This window comes from Nansenia antarctica, assembly GCF_963989245.1.
Source record: "Nansenia antarctica genome assembly, chromosome: 18".
Classification (NCBI taxonomy): Eukaryota; Metazoa; Chordata; class Actinopteri; order Argentiniformes; family Microstomatidae; genus Nansenia; species Nansenia antarctica.
Genome location: NC_137691.1, coordinates 12610206 through 12622580, shown reverse-complemented (window position 1 = coordinate 12622580; position 12375 = coordinate 12610206). Strand labels below are relative to the sequence as shown.

Here is a 12375-nt window from a genome sequence, read left to right as displayed (position 1 = left end):
TGAAGAGGTGGTGGAGTCTTCACAAGAGAGACAGTATGAAGAGGTGGTGGAGTCTTCACAAGAGAGAGACAGTGTGAAGAGGTGGTGGAGTCTTCACAAGAGAGAGACAGTATGAAGAGGTGGTGGAGTCTTCACAAGAGAGAGACAGTGTGAAGAGGTGGTGGAGTCTTCACAAGAGAGAGGCAGTGTGAAGAGGTGGTGGAGTCTTCACAAGAGAGAGACAGTATGAAGAGGTGGTGGAGTCTTCACAAGAGAGAGACAGTATGAAGAGGTGGTGGAGTCTTCACAAGAGAGAGGCAGTGTGAAGAGGTGGTGGAGTCTTCACAAGAGAGAGACAGTATGAAGAGGTGGTGGAGTCTTCACAAGAGAGAGACAGTGTGAAGAGGTGGTGGAGTCTTCACAAGAGAGAGGCAGTGTGAAGAGGTGGTGGAGTCTTCACAAGAGAGACAGTGTGAAGAGGTGGTGGAGTCTTCACAAGAGAGACAGTGTGAAGAGGTGGTGGAGTCTTCACAAGAGAGACAGTATGAAGAGGTGGTGGAGTCTTCACAAGAGAGAGACAGTGTGAAGAGGTGGTGGAGTCTTCACAAGAGAGAGACAGTATGAAGAGGTGGTGGAGTCTTCACAAGAGAGAGACAGTATGAAGAGGTGGTGGAGTCTTCACAAGAGAGAGACAGTGTGAAGAGGTGGTGGAGTCTTCACAAGAGAGAGACAGTGTGAAGAGGTGGTGGAGTCTTCACAAGAGAGAGACAGTGTGAAGAGGTGGTGGAGTCTTCACAAGAGAGAGGCAGTGTGAAGAGGTGGTGGAGTCTTCACAAGAGAGAGGCAGTGTGAAGAGGTGGTGGAGTCTTCACAAGAGAGAGGCAGTGTGAGCTCCGACTCAGAGGGGGCGATAGAACTGGAGACCATCCTAGGGACGTCCAGTTCTTACTGACCGAATGGACTGTGACCATGTGTTTACTCAATATTGAATGATTTTGTTTAAGTAGTAGTAGTAGTACGAAAGTAATAACAGGATAAGATAAAAGTAATAATAATAAGCTAAATATGAAAAATAAAGAGATTTCACTACGGGAAAGTAATCAAACACTGTCTATGCTTTTAATTTGGTGTGTGTATGTGCCATACCCTTGTTTGGTGATGGATGTCTGAAGTGTGTGTGTGTGTATCTTCCCTACCTTGCACATTGATGCATCCCTGGTGTGTGTCACAGAGGCATACTCACACTCATACAATCCCTCGTCATCGAAGCCTAGGTCAGGCAGGGTGAGGATGGGACCCTCCGCACTCGCTCTGGCCTTAGACGGCAACAAGCCGTCCACCTTCCTCCAGGTGAGAGGGGGGTGGAGGAGAGAGACTGAACTTCTCCACCACCTGCACCTGAACCCCTTTTCCTCTCCTTTGTCCTTGCCCTCTGCCTTACTTGGTCCATTCTTGCAAATAGCAACTCCCTTTGACCTCCTTTATGCATGAATAAGGACTGATTGCTGATTGAACGATTGTGCATACATTTTGCACATGTGCTGAAGAGGTTCACATTCAAGAGTAATTTGCATAAGATGTGACCAAATGTTTTAATTTAGTTTGACATGACTTACTCAACTCAGTTTTGCATCTTTTGTGAGAGTAGTTTAGCAAAAAAGTGCTTAGCATTTGCATTATGTGTGAAAGCAATGAGAAATGACTTACTGTTTTGCAAAACAAGAATACTGTTGCTCTCATTAGGATATTATGGAGATCAAGTGGTTCCCAGTTTCATTAAAAGTGCCTTAGGAATCGACAAAAAACATAATACTGTACATGACACTTATTTTGAAACAGTTTATTACATTTCAACACAAACACAAACAGTTATGTTACAGTACAAGTGAAAGAGACCTATAAGCATTAAGACCACAGTAAGAGCTGACAATTCATTTTGGCACTTCCTCTTCCTGTGGCTTACACCATTGCTACACTACTCCAAAGAGGAAGGGTATTCATTGATTTTGCACAGAACAAAAAGCTTAAAATATCCTCTAATAAGGGTGGAAAATGTGATGTTGTGATAATGAATGAATCTAGTCACACAAAAAAATACGTAACACTTTCAGAAAAAAGTTATTGTACCAAAATCAGAATGACAAGTTATTAACATCATTACATTATTAACTCACTAAATTGTAACACTGGTAAAATGTTGCAATGAATGCAATGAAACAACTGCATGTTATCTAGGTTATTCCGTTATGACATGTTGTAATATGTTCGATTTAGTGAAGGAGACAATGAAACAGTGTATAGTAATTATATTCATCACCCAGTGGCCATGGTCCTGAAAGTACACATACGAATGTGGGGTAGCTTTCTGGTGGTCCCAAAGACCAAATACAAAACTGTAAAAATACAAAGTTAAAAAAAAGAATATTATGGAAATGAACAACACGTTTGTCAACCCTCCACCGAGCCCCAGCACTCCTCGCGAGTCCAGTGTGCCATCTGACTTCAGGTCAACGTCTCCCCCTTTGTGACCTAAACAGAGAAACAGAGTTTACAAGCACAGTCATGATATCCAAGTAGGGCAAAACTGGATACACTGACTTGATCACACTTACCCTGGCCTCGATGTATTCAATTCTCCTCTCTAACGCCGTCAGCTTTTCATTCAGAGTGGCCAAACGGGACCGACAGGACATATCTATCACACAGGGGGGGGAAAAGTGCAAGTTTTGCATTTCAGGTCATACTGTAAATCAGCTACAACACCAATACAAAATACAGAGCAGTCGTTAGTGGACATAAATCATGGGCATTATCTCCAAATTGTAATAACAGTGTAAGAATGATCAATGTTACTAACTCTACCAGAAATGTAATACTGTTAGTTACAACATTGCACTGATATCAGAATGTACTGACTGCCACTGTTGTTATCCAACTAAGCCCCTCCCAATTCTATTATTCTAAGTTTATCTGAATAGCACATTTTCATACAACAGGGGCAATTCAAAGTGCTTTACATACATACATACACAATGCAGAAAGAGGAGCATAGTATAGTAAGAACATTAAAAATGACAATGAATAAAAGCAAATATATAATAAGTAAATAGATCAAACATTCAATAAGACAATAGTTACATTGACAATGGCTCTGATGAACCAGCTGAACTGGCAAGTCCAGCAGCAACTACAACCATGTGGAACCAGCTGATATATTTGATTTGATTTCCAACACAATTATTAATTGGAATAATGTAAGCTCCACTCATCCCTGTCTTGTCATCCATCTCTGTAGATGCACATAGCTGCATGTATGGCATCCAGGCCTGACTGAGCTTAGCTCTCCAGCACGGACAGGCCTTTGACAGCTGACAGGCACGTTAAGCGATCTAGCCCAGCTGACACTTACCGAACGAATTAAGGAAATCTGCTATTTTCTTGATGCTGCTCGTGATCACTTCGATATATTCTCGATTTGCCCAATCTTGGTGGATCTCCCTCTGCACCGGGTCCTCCTGGCCGGCCATTTTCTCTGTGTTTAGTTAGGGAAGCTGCGTTTCAGCTCCGCTGCCAGTCAGTTGTTTTCTCCTGCATTTCCCCTGCTGACCTGCAGGTGGCAGCACAGTTCACTTCCCCTGCTGACCTGCAGATGGCAGCACAGTTCATTTCCCCTGCTGACCTGCAGGTGGCAGCACGGCAAGGTTTCTAAATATTTCCTTTAAATTACTGTATTATTTTCTAAATGTATCTTTTAATGTTAGTTGATGGATCTATAAAATAGACATAAGACATGTTCATAAATGTTTATCTTCAGGGGGAAAAGTGCAATAGAAATGTGCAATAACTCTATTCTAAGTGCCTATTTATACATGTTTACAGTATTATTATAGTATTATAACGCCACTGACCTCATATCTTTTAGCTTGCTTTTATAGTTGTTTTTATTTTCTTAAGATTGTTGTCTTTATTTGCACTTGACACCATGGACCTCATCGTCTCTTAGCTTGTTTTATAGCATGTTCGCTTTTTAATTGTCTAGTGTGTAATATTTGTGATATGTTATATGTGTATGTTTGTGAATATGTGAATATGTTTTTGCACCTTCAGAAGAACCACTACAATTTCATTGTATAGGCAACTGTAAAACGACAATAAAGTATATTCTATTCTATAACGTTATTATTATTATTAATAGTAATAGTAATAATAATAAGGTGAGTGCGCGAGGTGCAACAAACAGAAATCCCAACACGCTTAACATTTAGCCATAACTTTGTCAGATAGTTCGATAATTTTGTACCTAACAAATGATATGCATATCTCAATGGTCAGCACTCATACAGTCTAACTGTAACAATTTTAGTAGGTGTTTTGGGGGAAGCTGCTCTTTCTAACCATCACCGCTGGAGGGCGCTGTGTTTTCCTTTACATGTCCTTTTGCTTTGGCTTGGATGGATTTGCATTGTGTTCCTAGTAACCACCATGGCTGCTGCTGATGCAGCCAGAACAAGCGAGTAATCATCAGCAGTATCTGGGCGTCATCTCCTGATTCGCATCGACCTGAGTGGAGCATCGCTTTCACGACGCAACGTCCGCTGTCAGATTCGTGGTAAGAGACACATGTCCAAACAGAACTGGACCTGAGGAACTGAACCGTGTAGCTAGAACCAAAGACCATCCCTACAACCACCAGACCTGTCTGCATCTTCCCTGTTTGTGTGGTAGCTAGCTCTATCTCTGGGCTGCGTTCGTAAACTCGCTCTGGAAATCCGATCCGCACTCACGGAACGCCTCCGGTCCAATCAAATGACTCGGTCCCTTTATGACGTCGAACCCAGTGTGCGCTCCGGCGCTCTCAGAGGGAGTTTACGAACGCACCCACTGTGTCATTCCTTATGGGGTAGCTAGCTCTCTCTAGCTTAGTTGCGCTTATCTCAGTTCTTCTATCTATCAACAACATTTTAGTAGCTCGGCTCAGTAGTGTAACATTTCCTAATTTCTTCCACCGACCTAATTACAGTGAACGTTGTCTGCGTGTGGTTTGATAATGAATTAAGCCTAGTTTGCTAAAAGAATCACGTTAACGGGATTAACCCAGAGGGATAACGCGACCTAGTAGTAGTCTAGTCTCGCGAGACAAAATAGCCTGGCCAAGCAAGTGTATTCTCGCGAGATTAAATAGCCTGGCCAAGCAAGTGTAGTCTCGTGCACCTGCCGTCACATAATTGCCCCCAAGCCCGTGGGGTGGGGGGGTGGGGACCCCAAGCCCGTGGGGTGGGGGCCCCAAGTATAGCCGAGCGAGCTAGATACAGTTATTCACAAACAACCATTGATGCCCGGGACTTGAGGCTCTCTCTGAGCTGTGTTGCCTTGGTGTGTAGACTGAGAGCCATCCAACTTGTACAGGGGGTTTGAATTGGTTCTGAGTTCTTGACTGCCTGTTTTCATTGTGACCTTTCTAGCCATGGCTGAACCGGAGCTTCTGCTGGACTCGAATATTCGACTTTGGGTGGTCTTGCCCATCGTCTTCATCACCTTCCTCGTTGGGATTATTCGCCACTACGTGTCCATCCTGCTTCAGAGTGATAAGAAGCTGTCGTTGGAGCAGGTGTCAGACAGGTAAGTTCTGCAAACATCCTGGGTCTAGGATCATAATGACCATACAGCCTTGTCATTGACATATCTGACAATGATACCCCGTCCCTCTCTGATATCCAGCCAGGTTCTTATCAGGAGCAGAATACTCAGGGAGAATGGGAAATACATTCCAAAACAGGTGAGTTCAACTTGGGATGCACCGTCAAAAGTTACATAGGCTATTGCATTTTTTTTGCAACTCTCTCTCTCTGACTCATCTTTTATTTTCTTCAAAGTCATTCTTGATGAGGAAATTCTACTTCAATAATCAAGAAGATGGATTCTTCAAAAAGACAAAAAGAAAGGTTATTCCTCCCTCCCCAATGACCGGTGAGCTAAACAGAAGCCCTGAGTGTTTATTTTTTATTTTTTTAGCTACGTATATTTCTCATACTTATTCAACTCTTTCAAATGGACATGAGTGCCTTGAGGCAAGGTTTTGTTTCTGGACCACGACCACTACTCACACATCATGCTCTTCTCTGGTTTTCACACTATAACAGGCAGGTGTTTGGTCATATTTATCTGCATGCGTAATCTCCTCTTAGAAATGATGAAAACCTAATGAATTAAACCTAGTTATAATGCAGTAATGAATAGCATATTATTATGTATTGTGTTGCTACTATGTAGTAAGTAAGTAACCAATGGTTCTCGAGCCTAATGGCCCTTAGGCGGCAGGAGCCTATCTCCTGTTTCCGTAGCGTGAGGCGGCTTGATGTACGAGCACACCCCCTGGACATGACGCTGGTATGTCGCAGGGTCTTACCCCAAATCCAACCCTTAATGCTGAGTGCCAAGCAGGGAGGCATCGGTACCGTTTATATAGTCTTTGGTATGACTCGGCCGGGGATCGAACTCACGACCTCCCGATCTCACGGCGGACACTCTAACCACTGAGGCCACTGAGCTGGTCGTGCTGCTGTGTAGAGCTACACTCATTGTTTGTTTGCCCAGACCCCAGCATGCTGACAGACATGATGAAAGGCAACGTGACAAACGTGCTTCCCATGATCCTCATCGGAGGGTGGATCAACTGGACCTTTTCAGGATTTGTCACAAGTAAGTAATTTATATATTTTTACAGTATTATTACAGTATTATAATGCCACTGACCTCATGTCTTTTAGCTTGCTTTTATAGTTGTTTTTATTTTCTTAAGATTGTTGTCTTTATTTGCACTTATGACACCACGGACTTCATTGTCTCTTAGCTTGTTTTACAGCATTTTCGCTTTTTAATTTGACTAGTGTGTAATATTTCAGAAGAACCACTACAATTTCATTGTATAGGCAACTGTACAAGGACAATAAAGTCTATTATATTCTATTCTCTATTCTAATGCACTTGGCTCTCACTTGTGAGACATGGATCCCTACAATTATTGGTTCGTTAGTTACTACTGCTGACTGACTCTTAAGATTATTTACCTATTAAATGTGGGTTTAATGATGTGTTCAATAACACATATTTTTCCACACAGCCAAGGTTCCCTTTCCTCTCACCCTACGCTTCAAGCCCATGTTGCAACAAGGGATCGAGCTGCTCTCACTGGATGCCTCTTGGTTAGTTGATATAATGGATACTTGCAGGAATATCTGTAAATGCAGTCATCCTATATTTGTTATTTGGGGGCTAGTCATTAACTCTATGACCAAAGACTGCAGTTATCTATGTGCTGCTTTGTTACAATGCTACCTCCAAATCCTATTGCTAGTGTATGAATTGATCGGTTTTGTGACATCACCCTCATTTGTGTTTCCTTAGGGTGAGCTCCGCATCGTGGTACTTCCTGAACGTCTTTGGGCTGCGAAGCATGTACTCCTTAATTCTAGGACAAGATAATGGTAATCTTTTATCTTCCTATGCAACTGGGCCCTGTTCCTACAACGCTGATTAAATCCGATCCAGGTTTCAATCAGATCCGGGTGACGTTTAGCAATTTCCGGGTCCAAATAAAGAATTCCCCGCACCAGAGTACCAGCGTACTAAAGCGGTAGAATGTCAGTTCAATCGTTTTTTAGACTCGGATCTATTCATACAACAATAGCTATACAAATATAATGAATTATTATTATTACTGCGGCATTTCGAAGAGAGCGCCTCAGCCAACGTTGGACCCGGAAACACGTCACGACTTAACAACCAAATAGAGTGACACATCGTCAAATTAGAACTGCAGGACAGTTGGATTAATGCTTACGGAAGTACATGTCTCAAGTATTATCTCGGCGGTTAGTCGAGTGAAAGAAAAACAACATACGGATGATAATTCACACAATATAATACCACGAAAGCGTACGGCACTAAACAATAACATTCATTTGGGTAGCATCATACTCAAATTCAGGCAGAAGGGCAGGGTCCGGGCAGGTGCACACACTGTCACAGACTGCCAATGCAGTATAGGTACATAATTCAGCATGGTTATAGCTGTTTCTTTTTCTATTCTCGAGAAGTGACAGGAGCACAAAATCATCCTCAAGAATGAGGAAGGTTTGTTTTCTCAACCGATTTTATTCATGGCAAATTAGTTGTCGGCCATGGTTAATTTCCAAAGCGTTAAAGCTATTTTCTTCACAACTGGGGACAGTTGAAAGGGGTTCTTCCCCCTGATGTAGTCTACCATTTGGTTTTAGTCATATTGCTCTCACTTGTTTGTACCTTTTGTTAAATCAAGCATTTAGAATATAGAGTGCATATTGAAAAAGTTTGCAACGTCAATAAAAAAAAAACGCATCGGACTCTAATAAAACGCATCGGAGATCAGTGTGGAAGGTCTCTGTGCGTAACGTTTCTTTTCGGATTACGGATTTTAAAATACGCAGTGTGTAAAAGACCTTAACACGCTATAAATGTTCAACTTTTATGGCGAGGTTATAAGAAAAATACTTGATTGTTTATGCTGGTGTAATGTGACCCCCACAGGTGCAGATCAGTCAAGGATTATGCAGGAGCAGATGAGTGGCGCTGCCATGGCCATGCCTGCGGACACAAACAAAGCCTTCAAGGTATAAAGACAAGTGTGTTTTCCATTGTAATTTACTTACCAGGGCGAACCACTGGTTCATGTGGTTCATCCTCTCCAGAAATGATTCCTATATAGGTAGCCATCACTACCTATATACTGGAGGTGATCTATACCCCTTAAAACACACCGCAAGCGTCAACCTCAGCGGCGGAACTGCTGCGGCTCTCACTGTTGCGGCTTCCACACTGGCTGCGTGTCTTCTGTGGCTCTAACTGCCAGCCCTATCTTTGTACATTGAGTTTTGCCTGCAACGGCGCGTGGCACGTGGGAAAAATAAGCGAGAGTCCTAATCTATAGATGGTGTGCCGCGGTAGCCAGTGTGAGACACGCTTGAGACGTATGGCTGCTCTAACCCGTTAACATGGGCGCCGAAATTAAACGCACACGTACTGCTGAGGTTGACACTTGCCGTGTGTTTTAAGGGTAAGGCTGGGATATGTATTAGTGAGATGGGGAAAATTCCACCTAGCCTATCAGAGGGCAAGGTGGAGGGCAAGGTGGAGCTACTACTATCTTGCTTATACTAATATAATTCTCCTTCATTCTACACAAGTGCCTAGGGTCAATGACCCAGGAGTTGTTTTTGGGCTGTACCATGGAGTTGTTTGAGAGAAGTGTATGTTTTTCCCTTTTTTAGGCAGAGTGGGAGGCACTTGAGCTAACTGACCACCAGTGGGCGCTGGAGAGTGTTGAGGAGGAGCTAATGGACAGAGAACTGGACCTGGATGGAATGTTCAGCAAGGAGTTGCCAACAGGCATCTTCTGATTACCTGTCGATCGCCACCACAGGGAACCTTCTACTGGGCGGAATTTAACTTTTATTTAACAAAGGAGGCTTGTAGTTTCTTGAGTCAATTGTATAGTCCATTGAGCTTTTGCAAGGTCGTTATTCATTTCAGAGCAGGCATTGTCCCCTCACGTTTCATAGTAGATTAACACTAGTTCATCTTCAATTGATTTAGTCTCTCAAGAAATATTTGAAATGCAACGGTTCACCTTCAGCTATCACACAATCGTAGTGGACAAGCTCTGAAAATAAACAAAAAGTCAATGAATTAACATGTACTTTATCACTCCTTTTGCTTAGACTATTATTATTATTGTTATTATTGTTATTATGACCTTTCGTAGATCCTACCCAAGTGTCTTTTTTTTTAATGGTTTTTAAATAGCCAAATGATAGATGTTTTTTATTTGAGTCATGAATAATGTGCAACCTTAACCTCATTTTTGAGCCAAGTGACAATTTAGTACTAAACAGTTGAGGTAGAACAATAAGTCTCATTCCATGGGGTTTTAATTCCACTCTTACAATTGATCATTTTTGCAGCATCAGCGACTGTCTCTTGCTGGAGCCCTGGTTAACTAGTGTATAGTGTTAGTTTAACCAAAGCCTCTTTGGTTTAGCTAACTTCAGTGAGTTATTTTTGAATATTTATTTCGCCAATTTATTTTGTAACATTTCCCTGTGTTTTGTATAAAGACCGTTTTGACTAAATCAACGTTGCATTGTCTTACCTCCTCAACTTTTGACACCTTTCACCACACCACAGTAGCACCACTCTGGTTATTTCTAGAAAAATGCTAGTGAGTTGTCATGGTAACGTTGCTCTTCAGACTCACCTCCAGTCCAAAGTACATCTTTAATTTGTAGTTTAGACTCGAGGTCAAGGTTGAGACATGTGTTTTGTAATGCTACTTTATATGTGACAACTGTCAGGGGGTCGGCTGTGGCACAGGAGGTAGAGCTAATCACCTAATGAGTCTAATGATCGCAAGGTCAGCTGGCCACAAGTCGAGGTGTCCTTGGGCAAGACACTGAACCCCTAATTGCTCCCAATGAGCAGGCTGGTGCCTTGCATGGTAGCTTGATGCTGTTGGTGTGTGAATGTGTGGGTGAATGAGAAGCCACTGTAATGAGCTTTGGAATAAGGCTCTATATAAGTCAGTCAGTCCTACATAAGTCAGTCTACATAAGTCAGTCTATATAAGTCAGTCTATATACGTCAGTCAGTCAATTTTCCGTTTGCAGGAAAAGTGCTATATCCTATAGATCCTATATAGAAATAAATTATTACTTGTGGTGTTTGACAGCAGAGGATGCTAAACATATTTAATGTAAAGTTATCTATCTAACATTAGGCTGATTTGTGACTTTTGGCTAAAAGCTAAGGCTAATGCTAATATAGCTCTTATGACTGCTTTACCTGATTCTGTCAGATGGGGGTGGCATACTATGCTAGGCTTGCAGAATATAGTGTAAGCACATTATAAGTAGTGAAATTCTTGACATAAACGATACAGCATGGTCATTAACCGAGGAAGGTTAATCCACAATGCATTTTCGTATAGCATAGTATGAATATCAGGCCATAATTAGGTGACTGGTACCTTACAGGCCCATGGTCCTAGGGTACTTCATAATATCATAGCTTAGTATATCAAGTTCAACTTGGCCCATATTAGGTGAGTGGTCTACCCCCCTGTCTGTAGGTCTACCCCCCTGTCTGTCAATCTCACCCCATTTATGGTTATGAGAGTATATCTGTAGGAACACGCCCCATTGCCGCTTGCGGTTATATTTATTATTATTATTATTATTATTATTATTTAGCTCTGACTAACAGTTGGCTTCCTTAGTGTCATTGTGAAGAGTTGGTCATGTAGTGTAGGTGGCATCTTGGCTTGAAGCTGACAGCAAAAAAAATACTCCAAATCATAATCCTATGAAGTAGGCAAGCTTGTTTAAATTATGTTGTTTACAAAACGACTTGTTTCTTGTTGTTCGCTCGACTAGAAAACAGGGAACATAGACATAGTAGGGAACATTAAAATGTTTAGCAAAGCAGAGGGCTATGGAGGACCAAGTCTGTCAAAATTAACAATAAATATATAGACACATAAATGAATGTAGTATGAACAAATAAACGAATGAATACACCACAGTATAACGAAATACATTTCTATATTTATTTATTTATGGTTCATTTTGACAGACTTGATGGTCCTCCATAGAGGGGCGCCCCCTACTGTTCTGCATCTGCAACTGTTTTAACCGATAACGGAAATTAACAATACATATATAGATACATAAATGAATGTAGTATGAACAAATAAACGAATGAATACACACAGTATAACGAAAAATACATTTCTATATTTATTTATATATTGTTCATTTTGACAGACTTTGGTCCTCCATAGAGGGCGCCCCCTACTGTTCTGCACCTGCAACTGTTCTAACCGATAACGGAAACCGAAAGTCAACAAATATATTAGACACACAAATGAATGTATGAACAAATAAACGAATGAATACACACACAGTATAACGAAAAAATACATTTCTATATTTATTTATTTATTGTTAATTTTGACAGACTTGTTGGTCCTCCATAGAGGGCGCCCCCTACTGTTCTGCACCCGCAACTGTGTTTTAACCGATAACGGAAACCGAAAGTCAAAAAATATATAGACACATAAATGAATGTAGTATGAACAAATAAATGAATGAATACACACAGTATAACGAAATACATTTCTATATGTATTTATTTAGTGTTAATTTTGACAGACTTCTTGGTCCTCCACAGAGGGCGCCCCCTACTGTTCTGCATCTGCAACTGTTTTAACCGATAACGGAAACTGAAAGTCTCGGAAACGAATGTGAATGCTTCAGCCTCGCACCACCGTAACATCCGATCCCGGCTCACTCAGACTCTGCATGA

At 41.6% G+C, this 12375-nt stretch overlaps 2 protein-coding genes across 3 annotated transcripts; one reads left to right on the top strand and one right to left on the bottom strand.

Moving 5' to 3' along the window:
* Nucleotides 1–1814: 1814 nt before the first annotated feature.
* On the bottom strand, nucleotides 1815–3515 carry LOC308173162 (putative protein BRICK1). Its single transcript, XM_080548144.1, has 3 exons — nucleotides 3389–3515; nucleotides 2592–2674; nucleotides 1815–2508 (listed from the first exon to the last, which is right to left on the bottom strand). Exons 1-3 carry the CDS (start codon nucleotides 3504–3506, stop codon nucleotides 2482–2484), a joined length of 228 nt encoding a protein of 75 aa, XP_080404270.1. The 5' UTR covers nucleotides 3507–3515; the 3' UTR covers nucleotides 1815–2481.
* Nucleotides 3516–4452: 937 nt separating this feature from the next.
* emc3 (ER membrane protein complex subunit 3) lies at nucleotides 4453–9848 on the top strand. 2 transcript variants are annotated; one of them, XM_080548273.1, is made up of 9 exons: nucleotides 4453–4588; nucleotides 5442–5598; nucleotides 5698–5755; nucleotides 5853–5946; nucleotides 6574–6678; nucleotides 7100–7181; nucleotides 7384–7463; nucleotides 8545–8627; nucleotides 9285–9848. In XM_080548273.1, the coding sequence occupies exons 2-9, from the start codon at nucleotides 5444–5446 to the stop codon at nucleotides 9411–9413; spliced, it is 786 nt and encodes a 261-aa protein (XP_080404399.1). In that variant the 5' UTR covers nucleotides 4453–4588; nucleotides 5442–5443; the 3' UTR covers nucleotides 9414–9848. The 2 variants fall into 2 exon arrangements, with proteins under 2 accessions (XP_080404399.1, XP_080404400.1); XM_080548274.1 differs by lacking the exon at nucleotides 4453–4588 and adding an exon at nucleotides 5275–5352.
* The last annotated feature ends 2527 nt before the right edge of the window (nucleotides 9849–12375 follow it).

What these genes read in the sequence shown, in the direction of transcription:
- LOC308173162 (XM_080548144.1), bottom strand. Translation starts at nt 3,506, where the DNA reads ATGGCCGGCCAGGAGGACCCGGTGCAGAGGGAGATCCACCAAGATTGG. An exon ending in AGATTTCCTTAATTCGTTCG is followed by an intron (nt 2,675 to 3,388) that starts GTAAGTGTCAGC and finishes CCTGTGTGATAG; the next exon opens with ATATGTCCTGTCGGTCCCGT. An exon ending in TTGAATACATCGAGGCCAGG is followed by an intron (nt 2,509 to 2,591) that starts GTAAGTGTGATC and finishes TTCTCTGTTTAG; the next exon opens with GTCACAAAGGGGGAGACGTT.
- emc3 (XM_080548273.1), top strand. Translation starts at nt 5,444, where the DNA reads ATGGCTGAACCGGAGCTTCTGCTGGACTCGAATATTCGACTTTGGGTG. An exon ending in GGAAATACATTCCAAAACAG is followed by an intron (nt 5,756 to 5,852) that starts GTGAGTTCAACT and finishes TTTTCTTCAAAG; the next exon opens with TCATTCTTGATGAGGAAATT. An exon ending in CTTTTCAGGATTTGTCACAA is followed by an intron (nt 6,679 to 7,099) that starts GTAAGTAATTTA and finishes TTTTCCACACAG; the next exon opens with CCAAGGTTCCCTTTCCTCTC.